At 52.6% G+C, this 24,274-nt stretch overlaps 1 protein-coding gene across 1 annotated transcript in view; it reads left to right on the forward strand.

The window, feature by feature from the left end:
* PLXNA4 (plexin A4) overlaps nucleotides 1–24,274 on the forward strand; it is a 411,943-nt gene that overhangs the window by 64,145 nt on the left and 323,524 nt on the right. Inside the window, exons 2-3 of the mRNA XM_019751040.2 lie at nucleotides 397–1,661; nucleotides 19,434–19,616. Of these exons, the coding sequence (XP_019606599.2) occupies nucleotides 477–1,661; nucleotides 19,434–19,616 (1,368 nt within the window). The 5' untranslated portion in view covers nucleotides 397–476. The remainder of the gene's footprint in view (nucleotides 1–396; nucleotides 1,662–19,433; nucleotides 19,617–24,274) is intronic.

Consider the following 24,274-nt stretch of genomic DNA (forward strand, 5'->3'; position numbering starts at 1 on the left):
AGTCGATTTGGGGGGGTTGGGGGTCAGATGGAGGATCCCAGCACTGAGAGGTTTGTTAAAAGGCTTAAGATTAAGGTTTATCTCTGGAAGTTTCTGGACAGCGACTGCCACAGTTAGGCCCTCGGCCGGCAATGGCTGTTTGTCATCATCGTCACTATTATTATTACCGTCACCATCAGTATTACTGTTTTATTACCGAAGTCCCCTCCTGTGCCACTCCGCTCTGGCTGTCCCACACACCCATGACAGCCACGTCCCTTGGCCTCTAGGTTCCCCCAGTACAGTTCTCTGTTTCCATGTGTGCAGATGACTTTGAGGGTCCCCCAGACAAGCTGCGGGGTGACACTCAGCTGCTGCCATTGTTACCCAGCATGACGTCTTTCCTTTCCCGCTTAGGGAGCCTCCACTCCTGAGTCCTGGCCCTCCCGGGAGGACGCTCTGCCAGTGCTTGTGTGCCGCCAGGACCCGTGTGTGAGATGAAAGCCATGCCTTGGAACTGGACCTGCCTCCTGTCCCACCTCCTGATGGTAGGGATGGGCTCCTCCACTCTGCTCCCCCGGCAGCCACCCCCGCCGGCCCAGAAGAGGCCTTTGGTCACATTTCGGGGGGAGCCCACTGAGGGCTTCAACCACCTGGTGGTGGATGAGAGGACAGGGCACATTTACTTGGGGGCCGTCAACCGGATCTACAAGCTGTCCAGCGACCTGAAGGTGTTGGTGACCCACCAGACGGGGCCGGACGAGGACAACCCCAAGTGTTACCCGCCGCGCATCGTGCAGACGTGCAGCGAGCCGCTGAGCACCACCAACAACGTCAATAAGATGCTGCTCATCGACTATAAGGAGAACCGGCTGATAGCGTGCGGGAGCCTGTACCAGGGCATCTGCAAGCTCCTGAGGCTAGAGGACCTCTTCAAGCTGGGGGAGCCTTTCCACAAGAAGGAGCATTACCTGTCGGGCGTCAACGAGAGCGGCTCTGTCTTCGGAGTGATTGTCTCCTACAGCAACCTGGACGACAAACTCTTCATCGCCACGGCGGTGGATGGGAAGCCGGAGTATTTCCCCACCATCTCCAGCCGGAAGCTGACCAAGAACTCGGAAGCAGACGGCATGTTTGCATACGTCTTCCACGATGAGTTTGTGGCCTCCATGATTAAGATCCCTTCGGACACCTTCACCGTCATCCCCGACTTTGACATCTACTATGTCTATGGCTTCAGCAGTGGCAACTTTGTCTACTTTTTGACCCTTCAGCCTGAGATGGTGTCTCCCCCCGGCTCCACCACAAAGGAGCAGGTGTACACATCCAAGCTCGTGAGGCTTTGCAAGGAAGACACGGCGTTCAACTCCTACGTGGAGGTGCCCATTGGCTGTGAGCGCGGCGGGGTGGAGTACCGCTTGCTGCAGGCTGCCTACTTGTCCAAAGCCGGGGCGGTGCTTGCCCGGACCCTAAAGGTCCATCCCGAGGACGACCTCCTCTTCACTGTCTTCTCCAAGGGCCAGAAGCGGAAAATGAAATCCCTGGACGAGTCGGCCCTGTGCATCTTCATCTTGAAACAGATCAACGACCGCATTAAGGAGCGGCTGCAGTCCTGCTACCGGGGTGAGGGCACCTTGGACCTGGCCTGGCTCAAGGTGAAGGACATTCCCTGCAGCAGTGCGGTGAGTTGGGGGTGGCCTGTGGGCTGGGATGGTGCAGTGTGGAGGGTGGATGCAGCCTTCGGCCTCCCAGGGGTGTGGATCCGGGTCCCGTTTTGCAGATGGGGCGAGTATATCCCATCTCTGGGTCTCACTGGACTCAGATCACCACCAGCTCTAACATTCTGTGGCTATGAAACTGAGCCTATAGGAGTCAGAGCTGGAGCTAAAACACAGATTTCCTATAGGACACTTTTCTCTATTCCGTGTGGGCTTCCTGGCTGTGGGAGCGTGTGCTAGGAATAGGCAGGAATTGTGTTACACAGACGTCATGTGTGCCAGGCATTGTGGAAAACTAGTTATCATGTATAGGACAAGACGTGTATCTACGCTTCTTACCAATGAAGCCTGTGAATCACTTTGCCAGGAGCTGAGCATAATCATTGCGGGGTGAGGGCTGAGAGGAGCGCTTAGAACGAAACCACTACTGGGAGGACTGGAGCCAGTCACTCTACATTGGGGATAGGTAGGGAATTTCAGGAGAGTTCTGCTTGTAGTCTCTTGTGTATCTTTAGGAAAGTAGATGAGAGTCCGGTGAACATAGAGGGGAAAGCAGAGCTTGCTTAGAAAAGCGAGTTCTGCATTTATTTACCATCTGCTGTGTGCACAGCTCCACGGAAGAGACACGTCACAAAGTCAGGAAGCGGTCTGGGAAGAGTCCAAGGTGATGGGAGGGCTGAGGAAACTGGAGGAAGGAGAGAATGCAGGGCTGGCTTAGGGGGCGGGCTCCGGGCCTGTGGGGCCTGAGGGTCCAGTCTGTCCCTCAGGCGGTTGCCTTGCTGGGTGCTTACAGGTTCACTAGGGGACACAGCCTAAGTCACTTGTGACCCAACATCCAAAGCGTCTGCCTTTCTGACGCTTGGCTTCTGTTCATCTTTAAAATGGTCTAGTTTTTTTCTCAACCAATTCTTCAAGTGACTTGGAAGGCTCAGCTGCTGGCACCTTCTATGTCCTATGTTCCTCTCCTTTCCCTTTTTCTTGTCCAATTAAAAAGTTATGAACCTAGTTGGAGAAAATCTATCCTGTAATCTTGATGTAGGAGAGGAAAGGAGAATTCGCTCGTCAGGTAGAAGTATGCATTTGCATGGCTCTGATGCTTGACTCCTAGCCAAACTTTGGTGGAATTCCATATTAGGAAATGTATTTGGGTTGATTTAAAAAGTGTAAGTTTCCCTTAGTGTAGTAGGGCCGTAAGCCAATCTCTAAGGGTCCTGGCACGCACCCCACCCAGTGTGTGGTGAGGCTATTTCTTTCATCACTGGCGTTGGGGTTGGGGGGAGAGGTCAGGAAAGAGAAAGGAGGAACTCAGCAAAGTTTGTCTTTGACGCCCTGACGTTTAGGTTCAGGCTGCTTGCTAGTGGCATTTTCGAGGTACCTGGGCTGAAACAAAGGAAATGGGAGCGGTACTACGGGCCCAAACAAGCAGCAACAAATTGACAGTCATCGTCAAGCCAGAGAATGGAAGGGACTCTACAGTGTCTGCTGAGCCCTGGCAGGTGACATATTGTTCGCAGGCTTTGGTTTGCAGCAGTAGATAAATGGCTCAGGAGAGTCTACGAAACAGGCCTCTGAACTCGAGGGGCCATGACTGCTCCCAGAGGAAGGTAATAAAAGACAGGCCAGATGCTGTGTTGTGTATATGTGTGTCATACACGCAAACATAGTCCCAGGGAGACGTATTAGAATGTTGGCGTGGGAAAGGCCCTTGGAGATATTCTGGTCTAACCCTTCCTGTCAAGGCCCAGCAAGGTGAATGAATTATTCAAGGTCACACATCTTGTGAGTGAATGGCAGACACAGCCTTGAGGAGAACCCCTTGGCCTCGCATCACCACACTTGCACACACCCATGTGGACACACACGTGCACACACACACACACGTACACGCGTGCACATCACAATAAATACCCTCCCAAGCATGCACATATACACCTTAGGTTAGAAAGTGGCAAGTTTATGCTGTGTGCTTACTAGACAGCTAGTTCTTTGGAGATCAGAGGGGTTGGCTCTTTGTTCTGTAGATACTGTTCTGCAGAAAGCTTGCTCAAACCCTGGCTTTTGGGGCAATGCTCTGGGGAATCACATCAGCGGCAGGGATCCGCCGGGCTGCCCACGGGCAGGAGTGTGGCCCGCCCTGGCTCCCTGCCACAACACAAAAAAGCAAAGTTCATCGTGGAAGTCTGCAGAGCTGCAGGTCCCAACACACCACATGGTGGCTTCGGAGAGAACAGAGGAAAACAGTTTTGCAAGACAGGCTAATGCCAGGACGGGAGTCGTGGGGCCAGATAACAAGCTTTTGATTTTTCCGTTGGCTTTAATTAGCCCTTTCAAGCTAGAGGCAAGTTGAGGCTGAGAGCTGAAAGGAGGAGGCCAGAAACCGTGTGCAGGGCTGGCGCTGCCTCCCCAGCCCGTCAGAAAGGCCACGCCAGCTTTCAATGCACAGTGTCCGTTTCCTTTGATGCGGCCGGGCCTCAGGTTACTTTGCTCCGGAGCTCTCGGCTGCACTTCATTTGGCCTCAGCTCAGACCACACGTGTTCCGCGTGCCATCAGCCAGGCCAGCCTCCGAAGCACCCCCACTGAGGAACCGTAGTGGGCACACCACTGGCAAACCCAGCTTTTCCTCCACCCATTCCCATGGCTGCTGGGTCCCCGTCCTTCTTCCTTTCCTGCCTTAAGGCAGGCAGGGGTGAGGTGTGAACTCAAGAGTCCTCTTTGTCTCCGAGCCCAAGATTCCCCTGAAGCCCGTGGAGTGGAACCGAGTCTCAGACGGCCTCTGTCCTGTGGCATTTCCGCTGTAGAAAAATGGTGGAAGGAAGGGACGGTACCAGAAGGTTGACTTTTAGGACTAGTATTTTGCAAGGAAGGGGTCCCCTGTGGGCTTTATCATTGTCATAACTCAAAGAGCTTGGAAAGGGTTATGATTAGTGGTTCATTTTTATCGTGCACCTATTGTCCTAGTTCCCTAAGCTAGACAGGTCACGCTGTGCTACTGTTCAGGCTTTTCCGGCCCCTTCTGTTTCCTGGGAACCACATTCCTTCCTCGGAACTCATGCCTCCAGAACTCAGAGCAGGGAGCAGTGTAAGCCTTGGGGCCCCTGACCCCCTCACCAGGCCCCCGCTGCCCCTTCGGCAGAGTTCGGGGAGGATGTGGCGAGAACATCTGTGTTACTCAGCTTGCCCTGCCAGGGGGCATCGGGGTGGGGGGGCTGCATGGTGGGCCACAGCCTGGTGACACGGCGGGGAGAAGCTTGGGCTGAGAGTTCCCTGGTTTTATCCCGGAGAATCAGGGAAGGCTGGCTGAGCCCACGTGAGAGCAAAGGGGAGGCAGGCACCAGGAGTGGCCTACCCATGGGACTGTGTCACTGTGAATGTCACTGCCTGTTGCAAATGCAGATCCCCGAGGAGGCGTTGGGTGTAGAGACTGAGGAAGCAGCCCGCTGTTTCCGGGTGCTTGTGGGGAATCGAAGCCACTTCTAACTTTGCCTCTGGGCCATTCCTTTCCTATGTCCTGGTTTTCTCCGGCCTGAATGGAAAGAGATATCTGAGATCACATGGGCTAGTGTCTGAAAATTGCTCTGTGGAGCGCCGGAGGGCACAGGCGGAAGGAGGGTCCCAGAGGGATCAGCCAGGGGACCCAGTGTGTCTTGGGATTCAGGGGACTAAAGACCAACCCGAGGCCCTTGGCTGACGGGCAGGCGGGTGGCTCCATGATGATGTAGTTCCTCCGTGTCTGCTGCTCAGTCCTAGGGTGGTCTTTACCTCTTGCTCCCTTTGCAGGCTGCCACGTAGGCTCCCCAAACCTTCTGTCTGCAGAGCACATCGTTATTGGGGTGAGGAGCCTAGAGCCTGTGGCTTCTGTCATGTGTCAGGACCCTAAGCAGGCCAAGGTGACAGATCCCAGCCTTTTCCTGGGAACCCTGACACCTCCACCTGGAGCTGGCAGCTATTGTGGGCCAGGCCTGGCATCCCCGAGTTCCCAGGCATGGCTGCCTATTCCTCCTCAACCTCTTCCCAGCCTTCTGGGTAACCTCACAGGACACTAGTCCTCTGTCGCCACATGAATTAATGCATGGTTGACTGGATGAAACATTTATTAGGCTTTTGGCAATGTACTCACTCCTGGCGGGTGCCAAGAATCATAAAATGACCTCAGCCTCCAGGAGCCCAAGGGACCAAGAGAGAGACGCACCCAAGGTCGCTGTGATCTGTGGGTAGGAACAACGGCTGTGGTCCTGGGAGTCGCCACCACTTACTCCACTTAATTCTTCCCTGAGTTTGGAACCAATTGGCAAGCGGACACAGGAGCAGGCAGTGTCAGCTTGGTGCTGATAAGGCCAGATGGGGAGAAAATCCGTTTCTTCATCTTCCCCTCAAGACTTGAACTTCGAGTGACCTGCCAATAGAAAAATGTCGGTTCTTGGGGGCAGGAACTATTATCCAGAATCAGCACCTCACACCCGTCACGCCACAGTCGTGGGAGCAGAGAGGGGTGGCCTCAGGCAGCCTGACCATCCCATTGTGGGGGTTTGTGTGGTGCCCGGCAGTTTGCAAAGGGGTTCATCACCAGCAGTCCTGTAGGATCATAGAGAGGGCAGCCATGTTCTCCAGTTCAGGACATGGAGGAACAAAGAGGTCAAGTACTTCACTCAAGGTCATGTGGCTGGTAGACTAACGCCTACCATGCATCCTCACTCTCAGCAGGCTGCTTTTCCTGCTGGGGGCTCTCAGCGGCGTGTTGGTGGCACCTGGGGTGGCACTGTTCCTTGTCTGGGCTTCACAGGACCTTTCTGATTCTGGGCCCTGGAGCACTAAGAGCTGATGGGAACTCCCCCAACGCTGCCAGCACTGGAAAAGCCTCTCACCTTTCCAGAAGCCCCTGGTGGAGCACTGTTGTTGGATCACACACCTGTCTGACTTCGGGGCTTACCTGCCAGCCCAGCCAGTCCCATTAGGTTCATAGAAGCTTCACAGGGTCTAAGCTTCTGTGTTTCCACCCAAGCTTCATGCCCAACAGTGAGGAATGATAAAGGAAGAGAGCGCCCTTTCTGGGTGCTGTTACTTCCACTTTTATATTTCTTGTGTCTCTGGCATGGCAGAGACAGGGGCACCCCCTCTGGACTCAGGCTGGCCCCCCCACCACAGGCTGGGTGGTCACTCAGGTTCGTCTGGCGCCGGGGATCCTGAAACTCCATGAGACTGAGCCTCCGGAAAGGCCAGCCAGTCATCCCAGGCGCGGGGTGCTGGTCTCGGCCAGTCTGCTCTGCTGGGGGTGTTTTTCCCCCCGGTCAGCAGGAGGTGCAGCTCTCACTAGAAGGCGTGTATCCTGTTGTTGATGGCGCTGGGCAAGGTTTGCTCTTTCTGCTCGGCCACGGTCCTCTCTCAGACCAGGAATTCCTCCTCGTGCCTGCCCCAGCCTCTTTCCTCAACACACGCACACACACACACACACGCACACAGGCACACACACGTGCACACACATGCACACACGCGCACTCACGCACACACAGGCACACACGTGCACACACGTGCACACACACGCACACACAGGCACACACGCGCACTCATGCACACACAGGCACACACGTGCACACACGCACACACAGGCACACACGCACACACACACGCACACACAGGCACACACGCACACACACACGCACACACAGGCACACACACGTGCACACACGTGCACACACACGCACTCACGCACACACAGGCACACACACGCACACACACGCACACACAGGCACGCTACACACCCACGCACCGTACCACTCTCACATCCCAGTGAGAGCACACATCACAGATCTCCTTTCACATCGGCCCAAGCACTCACCCTCACACCCCCTGGCCCCTGCACCGCTGACGTCTGGCTTAGCACCTGGGGGACCGCCATATCACAGCCCCAATCTTTGAAGAATCAAGTCTTCCCTTTCTCCTCTTGAGGTGGTTTCTGTCCCAGGTAGTCAGGTGAACGCCCACCCACTTTCCTCTTTTGGGCCGGCAGGGTTTGCAGTGGAAGTCACGTTCCTGTCAGGAACTTGGGGTACTTTGGGGTACTGGATGGTATGCGGGGCCTGGTGAGGGGAAAGGGGCTACAGGTTGGCCTCCTAGACTGGACGTTTCCTCCCAGGATGCCACACTGGAGCCCATCGGGTCAGCATGGAGACGCCAACTCATTTCCTCATGGTGTCTGCTCCCGCCCTTCATTTCTATCTATCTGCAGTTCTCTCTGCTGCGTGTCACTGTCTCTCTTGCACTCACACTCTGTGCACTGTAATCTCTTAGGTTCTCTCTGCCTCCCTCTTTCTGTGATTTATTCCGCTTCACACCCACACACTACACGAAGCAGCTAATACAGCGAGATCGCTCTCCCACGTGCACACATCCACGTGCAAACGCACCCCATACAGTCTGCGGTAGCTCTCCCAAAATTGGCAGCTGAGTCTCTCATTCTCTCGGCACACAGACCAGCCCATCTAAACCATCCAGACTGGCATTCCTCAGCCTTCCCTTCAATTCCTGTCATCCTCACAGGGTGGCATCTCGGCCTGGATGCTGGCCTGAGAGTTTGGACCTTTGGGTCTCAGCCAGTCCCAGCTCCTGAGATGTCACTGGGCTGGTGAGCCGTTTCCTTTTGCGTTGTATACATTTCCTTTTCAAGAAGGAGGTGATCAAATAATATCCCTTCAATAAGGTGTACCGAGACTCCTAAGGAAAGAGAAACACATAGACACGAATAAATCATAATAGATGCAGAGCACCTTATATTTGTAGGACCCTTAAACAGCTTCATAGCTCCATCGATATATTCTCCTCTGGTTATAATAAGCACACAGTGGGACCGAAAGGGACTTCCTAGTATTGCTGTGATATTTTTTTTCATGCTTTGTGTTTTTTTTCTCTCCACCAATATCTGGTTTTGAGAGATTTGGGCTGCGCTTAACCCAGATGTTATGTCAGTATCCCAGGCCTGAAATGTGCCTCCTGCCTCCCTTTCCACCCAGGACGTGAGGTGAATACTAAGCTAAGTCATTTGAAGGAGAGGGTGCATTTTGGGCCAGACCCTCCCTGCTGCTACCTTCAGATGTCCCTGCGTTTCTTGCAAGGCAGGAGGGAAGGACTCCATGGGGGCACATGGCATTTGCTTCTTTTCATTAACAAAGTTAGTGGAGAGAAGGGGGTAAAAAAAAAAAAAGACAACTAAAGGAGTTCTCCATTTACATTTTATTTCCCTAGTAGACAGGCCCCCCACGCTGTCCACATACATGAAACGGGGTCAGTAGGAAAGAAGAAAGCCCACATCTTTCCCTGGTCTCACTGTCATTACTGTGTCTCTGTCAGCGTTCCAAAATATAATGGGATTTGTGCGGCTGATTTATCCCGCGCGCAGTCTACATTATCCAGACCCACACACGGGCCCGAGGAGCAAGAGGGGAAGATGCACGGCAGCCAGAGTGGGCTAATAAAATTTATCTCCACTAACAAGGGAATGACCTACCCCATAATTCAGCCTGGCAAGCAGGGCCACTGCTTCCCAGCACCCGCCAGAAAACACACAAACCTAATTGCTGTGGCATGCCCCACTCTGATTCCAGTTCTCGTGGTGCAGGAGACTGGGAGGGGAGTGGGAAGGTGGGACGGATGGGCTGTGTGGGCTGTGGCTTGCTTTGCCCTTGACAGGTAACCCCTCGGGACCTCTGACGCAAAGGTACAAAAAGAGAAGGACAGACCCAAATGGGTTTTCCTTGGTACCCTTCCCAACGCTGAGACTTCCCTCGGTCCAGCTTTGGCTACTGGCCTCGCCCCAGGGCGGTGGTCGTGTGCAGAGCAGGGCGACTGGAGTGGTGCTGGTTCTCTCCCTTGGCGGGCCGAGAGCTCTGGTCATGGCGTCCTGGCCCTCTCTGCAGGTCAGAGGATGGACTCTGGGGCTCTCAGCAGCTGAGCGAATGAGGAGAAGGTCGTGGGCTCAGCCCCAGGATGCTGAGGTGATGCTGCTTTCTGCCCACTGTGCTCAGCAGCTCTTAGGAGGGTGCGTCCCCATAGCTCACTGTGCGTGACGGCCAGGCCTGCTGGGAGCGTGCTCCGCTAATGCCCCACTCTTGGAAAAACAGCTCCAATTAGTGGCATTAGTTTCCTGTTAGAAGGATAGCTTGTTATGGTGATAAGTGAAAGACCATTTAGATATCTGGGGGGATTGGGCCACAGACAGTCTCAAAACACACAGAAATACCAAAATGAGTATAAAAGTGTTGCTTTCAGCAAATTGCTTTCATTGTTCCATAGTAGTTAAATACATTAATTCAATGGATGTTTGTCTCCGACCCGCACATACATGCTCGCGCGCGTGCACACACACACACACACACACACACACACACACAGAGCTCCTAAAACATCATGACCTTCTATCCTGTATGTAGGTACCAGCCCTTTGTGAGATGCTTAGAAACACAACACTCGGCTCTTGGGAACGTTGGTGTCATTTGTTGGGTTATTTTCCCAAAGCTGAGACACTTCCCCTGAAGCCCCTCCAATGTGTTTGTCTAACGAGGTGATTGTGGCTGTGTTTGCTGGCTTCCCCTCTCTTTCTCTGTGCATCCTCGGTGTCCTACAATCTCACTGCAAAAGACACAATAAAGAATCCTTCTGAGATAAAGGGGCCGTAGCGAAGTGGCTGAGCCCTCGTTCCCACGTTCCATTTCCCTTGGCTGTGCTCACGGCCAGGTGCGGGGCCAGCCTTCACCTGTTGCAGGACTTCTCTGTCTCTCAAGACAGTTCAACCTCTGGGGTCAGCGTGGGCCACCTGCAGACCTTCTGGGGAAGGTGAGGACTCATCAAAAGGAAAGGAAGTTTATGCAGCGCAGCAAAGGCATGAGGGGTTTGTATGGTCCCATTCTTTAATTCTTTGTTACAAACTAGCGCTCAAGTACGTGGGGCTATTGTATGGATAAGAGGCTTTGTGATGAGAACAAACCCCGCCTACTAGAGTCTCGCCAAGAGGATTCTCTCTGCTGACCCCCTCCTACCATTGGAGGGCACAGTGTCATCTCAAGGGTGGATACACTGTGGGCCTCAGACAGTGTATTGCTGAGCGCCTAGGGCTCAGCCGTCACATTTCCAATATGGCCCCAGTACGTGGGTGATTGTTCTTTTCCTGTACTGCACAGCTTTATAACTGGAGACTCTGTATAGACGTGAGCTACTACAGCTGACCTGATCAGTATCTCCCTTTAGAGAGAAATCCCACGTGTGTAATTCACTGTTGCCCCATTTCCAGCGGAGGCCTGCTCTGGTCAGCTCTGCGTAGGTATGTGCGCACGATTCATTCATGGGAAGCAAGTGAGGGCTGCTGAGCTTGAAGAATCTAAAGACCTTCTCTAGTCTGTGTCAGCAGGGACCTCCTAGGTGCCCTCCTCTTTTTCTCCTAACTTGTATTTCTTTTCAAAGATTCAGCTCTCATTTTCCTTTGGGACCCAGGGGCCCAGGAAAGGAGCAGCTCAGTTCTGAGGATTGGCCAAGGGCCTTCTAGAGAGGGGAGAGTTATTTCCTTCCAGAGGTCACAGAAGGGCAGAGCACTTCCTGGAAGGCAGGAGAAGGTGCTGCGGCCGGGGCTGCTCTCCACTCAGTCTCTGACCCCGAGAGTGGGTTCCCCTGACGTTGGAATAGGTTTCCTTGGGGCCACTCTCTTGCAACCCCTTTGGAATGTCCTATATAAGATCAGTTTTTTCCCCGCTGGACTGGGAACTTGGGGTTCTGGTACCTATTTTCTGATAACTTGATAGGTCATGGCTGGGGGGGGGATCATTTTACTCTGTAGGCCTCAGTTTCCTCTTCTGTAAAATGGGCCATTGGGGTCTAAGATCCTCAGTCATTTTCCTTCTCTGAAATAGCCTGATGCATAAAAGTGGCCGTGTGCTGTGCTGCACAGAGAAGTCAGACATGAGCCCAGACATTCTGCTTCCACAAACCCTGCTGCTTCCCCAGACAGTTGGCCGTGCCCTCTGTACCCCCAGCACTAGGTACCTAGCGGAAGCAGCGCCTTGTCTGGTCATGGCCCAGGTGTGTCTCCCCAACTAGAAAAGAGGGAGGAACTGAGAAGTTTCCTCTCTGTGTTGTTGCGTCCTCCCCTAGCGTTCTTCAGCAAGTCAGGGAGTGAGGAATAGTAATTCGTGTTGTCTTCATGTAGTGCCTCAGGGTCCCCTAATGGAAACAGCAGTTCCAATAGCCTAAGAGACCACAACTCTGATGGGAAAAGGCCCCACTGAAGGCCCTACGATGGGTGAGCGTGGGCCAGTCTCTGATGCCCTCTTCCACCGTCTAGTGGTCTGGCCACCCAGCTTTGGGGGTGGGCGCAGGGGTACTCAGGCCCCCTCTGCATGGGACTGGCTGCTACTTGTGCATTCAGGGAGGGCAGGAGAGCTGCCCCCAGAAGAAACGACTCCTCTCTCTGCTGGCCCAAGAGCTGCCCGTCAGCAGTGGGAGGACCAGATCCAACTTTGGATTTTCCTCCCTGGGCTTAGAGATGGCTGCTGGCCCGGGCAGTGGGCGGTTGCATCCTGGGAGGAGGCGGTGGCTACACTGTCTACCCGCTGGTTCACCTGCATGGCCTCCTGGGGATTATTTTGGGATATTTGTAAACAGTGACACCAGGGCTGAGAGGAGCAGCCTGTGGCTGTGGAGGAGACTGTGTCCCAGCACTGAGCTAATTGGCCCCAGGGGGATGGACCTGGTGACCCTCTAAGTCATTAGCGCTGCATTTGGACCACTGAGCTCTGGCCGACTTCTGACCTTTTCGTAATATGGACTCCATATGTTTCTGCAAAAGTGGGGCACCTGAGGGTGGGGCAAAAACAGCTCCACTTGGCAGATGTGGTGCCACCAGGACCCAGCCCAGGGGCCATGCTAGTGGGGGGGAGGAGTGATTTCAGGATCAGGTCCCCACTTCACCTCATCATCCTTGGCCTTCAAGACGGAGCGGTGCAGTGTCAGGGGGATGGTTCCTTATGAGTGTGTCAGCGGGCATGGGCTTGGGCGACGATGCACAGGGGCTCCACAGGAGATGTCCCCGTGGTACCCCAACTATGCCCCTTCTTTGGCTTTCCCCAAGAGTCTCTGCAGAGACCACCTGACACTTCTGGGGTTCTTGGGTGGTTGCATTGCAGCTCTGCCCCGGAGCCGGGGAGACTGCCGGAGGAAGGATGCTGGCGGCATTTAAAATCCCCTTTCCGTGGAGATGATAGAGCTTTTCAGGGCGCCAGTCTCTGCAGAGTGGGAGCAATTTCCCTGTAATTGGTAAAGTCACCGTAACTGCTCTGTTATTTGTATGTAGCCGCACATAATTGCACAGTAACCTTTGCTGCTGTGTGCCGGTGGGGGCACGGTAAGCTATTAGATTGTAATTCGGAGCGTCAGCTCCAGTTCCCCATGCCATTCCCACCAACACCACTCAGGGTGGCCTTCGGGGCGGCCATGGCCTCTCCACGTCCTGGTCCAGTGGCTCTTGCTCCAGAAAGACGATGCTTGTCCCATGCCAGTGTGATCTATGCATCCTCAGAGAGGACAAGACCTCCACTGTGACCCATGCCAGGCCTTCTCAGACCTCGGTGTGCAGCAGAACCACTTGGGGAGATGTTAAGATGCAAATCCCAGAGCCCCATCTCAGAGTAAGTGATCCGGTTTCTGAGTGGGGCCCGAGAATTTTCATTTCTAATGAATAGCAGTGATGCTTCTGGACCTTAGACCATTCCTCGGCTCTGCCCTTTACACTCATTGGTCTGCTAGATCTTTAGGAAGTACCACCTTTGCTATTTCATCTTGATAACATTAGCTCCTTTAATCTTGAGACCACCTCTCTGAGGCTATGCCATGCATTTCCCCACAGACATGGAGACTCACCAAGTTGTCTGAATTGTCTAAGAGACAAACAAGAAGAGTTAGCACTCCCATGACACTTAGGAAGCACCGGGCATTGTCCTACTGGTCGTAAATCACTTAATACCACAGTACTAGGACGTAGGAGGTCTGACAATTACGTTCACGAACTTGTTGCACCGGTGTTGCTAACCTTTTGTGATACCAGAGCGATTATTCATTATGAATCTGTACCAACTGGACACAGTTAACCAAGTTTACTATTTGGAAATGCTGAAAAGGCTGCGGGAAAAACTTAGACGACCTGAACTTTTTGCCAACAATTCGTGGCTCTTGCATCACGACAATGCGCCAGCTCACAAGGCACTGTCTGTGAGGGAGTTTTTAGCCAGTAAACAAATAAATGTATTGGAACACTCTCCCTGTTCACCTGATCTGGCCCCCAGTGACTTCTTTCTTTACCCAAAGATAAAGGAAATATTGAAAGGAAGACATTTTGATGACATTCAGAATATCACGGGTAATGAGACAACAGCTCTGAGGGCCATTCTAGAAAGAGAGTTCCAAAACTGCTTTGAAGGGTGGACTAGGCGCTGGCGTCAGTGCACAGCTTCCCAAGGGGAGTACTTCGCAGGTGACCGTAGTGATATTCAGCAATGAGGGACGGAGCACTTTTTCTAGGATGAGTTCGCGGACTTACTTGTCAGACGTCATGTATACTGTTATTATTATCCCCATTCATTGCGGTATTTGCAATTATTTTTAACCTTTTAAGCTGCAATTACTTTTGAAACCAACCTAATAACTTGCCCGAGGTCACACAGCATTAAGTGATGAAGCTGGGATTCACACCTAGGTGTTCTGACTCTAGTTCCACAGTGTTAGCCACTATGAAACTCAGGCTTTTTTGTTCATCTTTATTAAATTTATCGGGGCGACATAAATTTTGACGTCCATCCATTTAACACATGTGCCTGAACCTACTCTGAACCAGGAACTAAGCTAAGGGTATAAAGATGCATAAAACACGGTTCCACCCTTGAACTCATGGTCCCCGGAGTCCAGTGGCTCACGAGTCTTAATGTATAACCCATGCATCCCATGGGGACATTGCGGAAAGCAGATGTTATCCTCCTGATTGGGGCAGAGGGGACCCCACAGTGTGTGGCCCGGTCTAAAGCTTCCGTATCTGTTCACGGGGTGGCCCAAGGAGACCTCACCTATAATCCCATGCAACAGACTCCATTCCCTTCCCTTGGAAACATGCAGCTGCTCTCTAATAAACAAGCACTGTGACAGTGGCCACAGCTCGTTCCCGGGTATTTGTGGCAGGAGACAGGTGACCTGGGCCTGCAGGCGAGGCTGGGCTCCTGATTACGGCACAGCCAGTCCCTTCCTGGCTCCTCTAATCTTGCGGATAATGGGGCCGCGGGGAGGGCTCGGCCAAGGCCAGAGCAGACAGGGTCCTTGCCCTTTGCCCAGGCTGCTCAGGAATCCACGCCAGCCCTCACCTGTTGAAGGCTCTCACCAATTAGCCTCCCTTCCAGGGCTCACACGGCCCTGGCGTCTGTCCCCTCTACTTTGCCCCCGCTCCCCAGTCTGTGGGCCTTGTGGGACCCTCTGCCTTCTCTTCCCGCTACTGTAATTACCCTGCGGCTTCAGCTCAGACCTGGCAGGTCGTGACCTTGGAGCGCTGTGCTCTGGTCAGGAGGCAGCTAGAGTCACCCCTGCAGCCGTCCTACCCCTGTTCCAGGCAGGATTTCCACGGGAAAAAGTGAACGTGCACAGTCACCTCACAGTGGTGAAGTGCTTTCCTGCTGACCAGGTGCCGTCATGCCTGTTATCTCACCCCGTCCTGTCTCGCTATTTTACCCTCAAGGAAAATGAGGCTGAGAGAACAGGATGAGGCTAGGCCGCGCTGTGTACTGGGCAGCAGCTGGGCTGGTGAACGCGAGGCCTGGGTTTTTTCCACGATTTCAGTGTTAAAAATTACCCCCATCTCTCCAGCTTCGAGGAAACAAAGAGTGCGTCCATCTCATGCCACAGCTGGGGGGCCTCAGCATCCATGCGGACCTGGGCTGCACCTGCTCAGAGCCTCCCATCACCCCTTCATCACCTGAGGCCCTGTTCAGAGGGAGAAACCGAGGCAGGGGGCGGCCTGGGGAGAAAGTCCCCGTTGTTTTTTTGTTTTTCTTTTTTATTAGTTCCAGGTATACAAAACAATGTACTAGTTAGACATTTACTCCCCTCACAAAGTGATAACCCCCTGCCCCAATCTACTACCCCTCTGACATCACATGTGGTTGCTCCAATTCCGTTGACACTATGTATTCCCTGTGCGGTACTTCACATCCCGTGACTCTCTGTATATAAAATTACAGTTGACATTCATTATTATTCAGCTTCAGCGTCAGGTGTACAGAGCAGTGGTCAGGCACCTACACAGCCCATGAAGTGGTCTCCCTAATAAGACACGGTACCCCATTGAGTACCCTATAAAATCTTTACAACGTTATTGATTATATTCCCCAAACTGTCTTTCGTGTCCCTGTGGCAATCTTGTAGTTACCAATTTGTGCTTTCTAATCCCCTCCCCTTCTCCCTCATCCCCACTCCCCTCCCATCTAGCAACTCTCAGTTTTTCCTCTATGTCTCTGAGACTGTTTCTGATTAGTTTGTTCGTTTATTCTATGTTTTAGATTCCACATATAAGTGAGAGCATATGGTATTTGTGTCTGACTATTTCACTTAGCATAATGGTCTCTAGGTCCATCCATATCATTGCAAATGGTGAGATTTCATTCTTCTTTATGGCCGAGTAATACTCCATTGTATAAATGTACCACAGTTTCTTAATCCAGTCGTCTACCGATGGGCATATGGTTGTTTCCATGTCTTGGCTATTGTATATAGTGCTGCAATAAATGTAGGGGTGCATAAATTTTTTTGAATTAGAGTTTTGGATTTTTCCGGATAGATACCTAGGAGTGGAATTGCTGGGTCATAAGGTATTCCCATTTCCAGTTTTCTGAGATACCTCCATATTGTTCTCCATAGTGGCTGCACCAACCTGCAATCCCACCAACAGTGCACCAGGGTCCCCTTTTCTCCACACCCTTGCCAGCACTTGTTGTTTGTTGATCCCATTGTTCCTGGAATCCAAATACCATGCTAGGAGCCCCCACTGCAGTCTTTGCTGTATTTGAACCTCAGGACGACACCAGGAGGTGGGCAATGTGGGGGATGTCTGTCAGGGCCAGGTGAGGAGACGGAGACCTGGCTCCTGACGTAGCCTCGCAGGGAGCCATCGTGAGCCGGCCACCAGGCCGAGCCATCCCCACTTCCTTGGGATGAAAATGTCCCTCACCAGGCCCTTTGCTGCACATGGTGACACAGCTGCTGGAGCTCACAGGTCCCTGACTTTCTGCATTTGAACAAGCGATGATTCAGTGATGCAATTGGTCAAATGCAGACCATCTGTTTGTAGGTGGCTGTTTATTTATTTGCTTGTGTTCTGCCCAGCCAAGGGGAAGAATGGTTTTCGGTAACTCAGAAAAGCATTTCTGAGGGCCGAGCAGCCTAAGCTTCCCCAGGCCAATGAGGTGTCTGTGTGTATCAGGGGTGGTGGGAGACTGGGAAACAAGGACTGGTTTGCTCCCGGCCTCAGTTTCCTCCTGGGCAGAGCAGACAATCATTCAGACTCATCTGCTTGGAAATGGGCCATGATGGACAAGGCACGTTAGCTGATGGCAGAGGTCCTCGCAGCACAGCGTGGGGCCAAGAAAGTGAGGGATGGGGCCTCTCTAGGAACCAGAGGCTGGAACATGCAATGTCACGCATGTTCCCAGCATGCCCTGGGCTGCCCTTGGAACACCTGGGTGGTCACTACAGCTGCGTCCCGCAGGGAGAAACCATCGTCTTCCCTCCATCTGGATTTTTCCTTCTTCTTTTCTGTCCATTCCTTCCATTCTTCCCCACCTGTCTCCTCTCATTTCCTCATTTTAGGAAACAACTATAAAGATCAGCCTAGACCTTGAAAGCTCCCTCCTAACTTTGACTCCTACAGTTTTTTGTGTTTGTTTTTCTCTTTTGAGGGGGGAGAAGTTGTTTGGTCTGGTGCTGTTGGACCATAGCATGCGAGAGCAGGGTGAGCAGAGAGAGGCACGGAGCACATGTCTGCCCTGCACGTGGCCTGCCCAGGCTCGCCCTGTCCTCGCCCTGACCGCTCCCCACCCCACGATAAGGAGGGGAGAGCTCAGAGAGAAGAGGGAGATGCTCAACCTCTTGTCTTCCCTGAGATGGACAGTAGCTGTCTCCCCCACTTCTGGGAGGGAGCCGAAGCCCCCCCCCCCCAAAGCTCTGACAAGCTCAGAGTTGGCCACTTTCGCGTAGCTCCCTGGCAAGAGCCTGCCTGCTGCTTCTCCAGATGCCTTTTCCTTTGGCTGGATTGAAACCTTTAAAAAAGTGACACCTTGTATTTTATTATTTTATTTTACTCCTTTCTCTGAAAAGTCCAAAGACATTTACAGGCATGAGCTCTGTAGGTTTTATGGAAGCCCATCAAAAAGCAGGGCTTGTTTCCTTTATCTTTATAGAGTGGAAAATAAAAGTATGGAATAACTCTTCTAAGGCCACACAGGTCTTCTGAGAAAAGGGGGAAAACCCAGTGGGGATTCTTCGAGCCTGGGAGAGGTCTGTGCCAACCCAGAACTGCCCAGAGGGGAGCCCTGGGGGCTCTGCACCAGCCATTGTCAAGGTCTTTGCCACTCGCTAGGTCAGAATCCAGCTGTGACTCTCTGCTTACATTTGGGTCTGGAGGCCTGGAATAAAACAGGGAGAGATTCCGTTGAAACACTGTGGGGGAAACCGGCCCAAAGTCTTTCCTGTTTGTTCCCTGACTCCTGAAATTGTTCTGGAATCAGGAGCAAGAGTTGAGTCCGTGTGTCCCAGAATATGCAGGGAATATTCTCTGTATGGAATGCTAGCAGGTGTTCTAGTCCAACATGGTTTAGGGAGTGAAACATTCGGGAAAGGCTGAGGTAAGGTTCAATGTATTTCTTCTTAAAAAGGCTTTTCAGACCGTTCCTGTAATTCATCATTTGGAGTCTCTTACATGGTGTTAGAATGTATTATGTTTCCCCAAGTTATTTGCCCAAGGAATCCTTTTATGGTAGAGCATCTTGGGGGGCGTGGCTTCCATGAAAGATGCTTTGGGAAACGCTGGTGTAGGTCTGACAAGACCAGGGCTGCCCCTCTTTGCGATGCTCTGAAAGAAACAGGGAGCCTGGTATTGGGGAGAGTGAGCCCCACTGTGCTTGTTCAGTTCACTCACAAATCTTCCACTTCCACTGCCCTTTCTCAGCCGATGGTTCGTGTAGGTCTTTGTCATCCATTGTCATTCATGCATTAATGTTTCTAGTTCTCTCTTCTGCGCTTTGAGTCCTCATTTGTGTGTCTGCTCAGCAGTAAGTGTGCAGATGAGGAGACCATAACCGTCTCACGCCTGAGCAGAGCGGTCTGGAGCCCATGGTCGTGGCCGCTGGCCCCGTGCTTTCTGACATGATGGTGGTGGTGGACCAGGATGGCGCCTGGAGGGCTTGGAGGAGGGACAGAGAGACCATGAGAGCATGATGAAAAGAGAGTGTAGGAAGCTGTGCTAGTTTTCCATAGTCCTGCAACCTACTTGGATGACCGTGGGCAGCTCATCTAGTTTCTCTGGAGCTGTGTTTTTTCATGTCAAACAGGAGAGATTTATCCTGGCTGATTCATAGCTAAGGATTCTTCTGACGCTCTCGTTCCCTGACTCAGTACCCCTGCCAATCCCTGATGCTCCCTGCTAACGGTTCTCCTTATCTGACTTGCAGCTGTTAACCATTGATGATAACTTCTGTGGCCTGGATATGAATGCCCCCCTGGGCGTGTCTGAGATGGTACGTGGCGTCCCCGTCTTCACAGAGGACCGGGACCGCATGACGTCGGTCATCGCATATGTCTACAAGAACCACTCTCTGGCCTTCGTGGGCACCAAAAGCGGCAAACTGAAGAAGGTAGGAAGGGGGTGCAGTCACTCTGGTTATTGGGGAGCCAGACTGCCCCCACTGGGATGGATATTACCTCACGCTCCTTTCCTACCTGGGCCTGGTGGGCGAGGGATGCAGGTTGGAGCTAAGGAGTATGTTGCCGTGGAGATCATGGACCATGACCTTCTCTCTCTTTGTACGACGGTTGTTGTGGGAATCACACTGGGAGAGTGTGAGCTCACCTCTTCCCTAAGAGTGGTGTGAACGGAGAGGTGTGACCGCGGCTCTGCTCTGCCGTCCTGAACGATGTAGTCTGTCCAGCTCGGGCTTGTGCCTGAGACAGGAGCGTTATCGGTTCTGGATGGTGGAGGATGGCGGGCAGGGGCAGTGGGTGTGCCTGCTCCTCTTGCTGCAGCCCTTCTGGCTGGTCCATCCATCTGGAATTCATTCAGGGAAACAGATGGAAGAAACTACAGGAGTTTCTGCTAGAGTTGCTCAGGGGCGAAGAGCCAAATCCTGGGACGAGGAAACCATGCATGTTGTAGGTACATAGGAATTGCTTGAGGTGGAGTGAGATGGTGTGATCTGGGGACATGAGCTTTCCTCCACGTTCTTCAGAAGCCTGATGGCTTCAGGGACATTGGCTGACCTTGGCCCATCAGCAGTGCTGGGGGCAGCTGTCCATGCAGGACTATTCTCTCACCCAGCTCTGTTCAGGCTTCTCATCGTGATGAGTAGGAGCTGGCCCGTGGGTACCCTCCTGGCTTGGATTAAAAGCCTTTCAAAGACTGTAGGTGGGAGGTTCTGTTTTCTGTTGGCTGGTAATCGTCGTCCTTCAGGCTCGTCCCAGGGACGCATTGGTGACTCCCCGGGGAGCTCCCGCTTGTGTTCTTTAGGCTTCCCATGGCGCTCTCTGGACACCGTGTGATTCAGGCTGACACGGCAGCACCGCCTGATCAGAGATGGCCTTCATCCCTACTTTCTCATTGCTGTGTTTCTGGGTGTCAGCTCGAGGCGGCCGAAGGGAAATGTTCGCTGCAAATCGAGAAAACAGCCTGTTCCCATCCTACAGCCCGTTTCAGCGATCGTTTCTTTCTTTAAATTGGACATCTCTGTGGCACAGGCTGTGGGTCTGGGGTATGGAGGGTGAGAGGCAGGGAGCAGAGTGTGTGTGAGCTGGGAGATGAGCGTGGGGCAGTTAGATGGCTTGTATCTGGGAGAGGAAGTGCGTGTTGATGAAACGCCGTGGTGCTCTGCCCGGGTGGGGCAGGCAAAGCCCCAGGCGTGGCGTTGCCTCTAAAAGGGTAACCACCTACCAAGTGTCAAACTCACAGATAATTTAACCATGGTCTCCAGAGCTTAAGAATTCTATGGCGTAGTCCCCTGCCTTTCTGCAAAGAATATGTTGAACACAACTGAAGGTTTTCTTGCTGCCTCGGCCTTCTCGTGGTTTATTTACTCCTGTACTGAACTGGATTTCAGGGACGCCCAGGGGAGATGGGCACTGGGAGGTGTAGGTGTGTTGTCCCCACACAACCCCATGTCCGACGTGTGGGGTGTTCCTCCCAAGCACGGTGTCACTCACCGTTTCCACTTGCTGGCGGCGTCCTTTCCTCCTCCTTCCATCTGTGGCTTCTCGCTTTTGGTGAACTCGGAAGGCAGATTCCCAAACTTGCTGAAATTGTGTCTCACAAGCCTCCACATAAGCCGAGGAGGGCCATGCCCAAGCGTTAGAGCGGGACCTCGAGGAGGTCCCCATTGGGTGTGCAGGTGACTTCATTCCTCACCACGTTTCAATACGTTCGGTTTGCGGGAAAAGGGGATTGTGACTCCCAAAGGCGTCCCCAAGGTATATGGGAACCACACACCATTCAGACAATGAATATACGCGGTGAAATACCTGTTGACCTGCTTTGCCTGGCCCGATGGGTGAATAAGCACTGTTGAGCGTAAATAAGTAAGCAAGGCAATTTGGGGTGCTTTAGCTCTTTTCTCTCCATGAGCCCCATCTCAGTGCAGTGGGGAAGGAACTTACTCCCACGTGCTCCAAGAGTCACAGGTACTGAAATTTCCACCAGGTGCCTGAGGATCATTTACTTGCTGGCAGGAACTAGTAGAACCTATAAAAGGATTCTTTTTTCTTTTCTTTCTTTCTCTTTCTCTCTCTCTCTCTCTCTCTCTCTCTCTCTCTCTCTCTCTCTCTCTCTCTCTTTCTTTCTGTTTTGCTGCTGTCTGAGCTCCTTGGAATGTGGTGTCGGTGACATAAACTTTGAGAGTTCAGGGCACATAACAGAACAGACGGTGCTTTTCTCTTGAGGGAGGAAAAAAAGACACATTTCCTGGCCATGGCTGCGTCGTAAACCCAGCAGGCCTATTGATCCCAGGGAGGACTGAGGCCAATGGGGGCTGGGTCTCTCTCACCTGTGGGAGCCTGGCCCCTGATGGGGAGGCACGTCTCCCTGAGTGTGGGCTGAGGACAGACCTTGTGCTCAGAGACAAACCTCAGGGGCAGAGCCTGGCCCCTGAGCCTGGACCGTGAGAGTGTCCCCAGACAGAGGTCAGCCAGGCCGGCGACGACAGGCAACACGTGACCAGGAGGCTTTATAAACTGCTGGCTGGCATTTCCCATCTTTTCTTTTGGGGTGTTTCTATAAGAACAGTCCTGTTTCAGCCACCTGAGACATTACATTTAATTTCCAGAGCAGGGGTGGGACTGGGGAAGCAAAAACCTGTGAGAGGTAAGAGCAGAAGGTCATGTGAGGGGGAATGAGCCAGCGGCTCTCTTGGGGAAAGCCCGGCCATTGAACAGCCAAACTCTATGCTCCATGAGCTCAGACTGGCAACCGTTTTAATAGTTTTGCTGGAGCCCAGCTACTGTTCTTGCAGACTCAGCAGAGCGGGCCCAGGGGGACAAATCTGAGTTGGGAAGGGAAGGCTGGCCCGCCGAGTCTGTTGTTTGAAATAATAAAAAGCAAAACTGGCCGGTTTATTTATTTTTTCTAAACAATAGAACTTCCTACCACCCTTGCTCACTAAGCACCACTCCCCTTTGCTTGCAATAACCCTGTCTTGCTTTTCCCAGAGGTTATCAGGACCACATTCACCTCTTGGGCAGAGGACCAGACATGGAAAGCTCTGGGATTGCAGGAGGGTTTTGCAGGAAGTTTTGTGAGCCCCTGAAGCAGGGGGTGAGAATAATGGAAATTATACGGTAGCCGTAATTACAGAGTTGGATTCTTTGAGCCCTGTAATAATCTCCTGTGTGTACCAAGGACCTTGCGGCATTCTTTGCAAGATGACAAGAGACTCAAGGTGGGGAGGGTGGGTGGAAGGGGACTTGGGGGGTTTGCCTAGAGGAAGGGAGTTTGCTGGGGGTTCCAGGGCTCCAGGAGCTAGACTGTACCTATCCATGGGCTGCCCTCAAAATTACTGACTTTTTGTGTTATTTGAAAGGTGTGGGTCCCCATCATTTGCCACCTTGCCTCTGATGACCATAATTTCACTCCTTTAGTGCACACATCCCATGAGGCAGGGGGAAAGGAGGTGAGGAGAGTGCCAATTTGGATGTCTTTTATGTTTTCCGGTGTGTGTGTGTGTGTGTATGTGTTACTGCTGGTATTGGCAGCCTTTTCCAAGGCGCACGTGAAAGGTATGTCCCGTTAAGAAATGTAACTCGTAAATGCCACAGTCATCAGGAGGTATCTAGGAACTTAGAAGCCACCCACAGAAGCCACTGTTAAAATGTCAACGACAGGTAAAAAGCTTAAGGCCAACACCATCCTGATTTGTTTCAGGGTGTCTGTATACATCTGGAAAGTTGGGGTGATGAGGTCAGGGTCGCCCCAGAAGGAGACGATTTCTTGCTTGCACAGTTCGGCCGGAACCCACCACAGTCTTGCTCTGCCACTCGCGTTCCCACCACTAAGTGACCCGGTTTCATGGCTGCTGTCACCTGTTGACTGACATGGGTGCAAGCGACACATGTTCATTGGGAACCAGAACATCATAAACTCCCACTTGCGGCGTGATTGCTCCTGTTGTTCTGTGAGTGCATCTTTCCTGGGTGGTTTGCAAAGGAAACTGTTCATACCCAAGGGGCTGGGCACTTCATGGGTTAAGCAGAAGCCCGGCTGGCCCTGCTGTTGGCTTCTAGTCGTGGGATATGTGCCATGTGTGAGTGTGTGTGTGAGTGTGTGTGTGTGTGTGAGTGTGTGTGTGTGTGAGTGTGTGTGTGTGTGTGCAATGCGTGAGTCACAGAGCAATGCCAGATCACAGATGAGCAGCCCTGCTTTGCACCCTCCTCAGTGTATCTGACACTGCTTCTGAATATTCACCTGGAAATTTGGATCAACTTGAAAAAAGAAATTCACGCCATGGAAAGCGCTCCAGCTGGCAGGAGGAGATGCAGTGTCGGACTCCCTGTTGCCTGGGAGCCCTGGGGTGAGAGCAGAGGCTGGGAGCGCTGGGTGCAGGGTTGGCTCGGTAGCTCTGTTGGGTCATGAGCTCCTCTAACCAGAGATGCCGGCCAGCAGAAAGGAAAAGAAATATGGGGGAATCGATGCTGGACAATTTCCATGATGGGCAAAGACCATCAAAGCATTTGGGTTTGGTTGTTTCTGTCATGTTGTTTTTTCACTTCCCACCCCTGGTTTTGCAAGTATTAAGCCTGTTTAGATATTAACCTG

Source organism: Rhinolophus sinicus, linkage group LG11 (assembly GCF_036562045.2).
Source record: "Rhinolophus sinicus isolate RSC01 linkage group LG11, ASM3656204v1, whole genome shotgun sequence".
Classification (NCBI taxonomy): domain Eukaryota; kingdom Metazoa; phylum Chordata; class Mammalia; order Chiroptera; family Rhinolophidae; genus Rhinolophus; species Rhinolophus sinicus.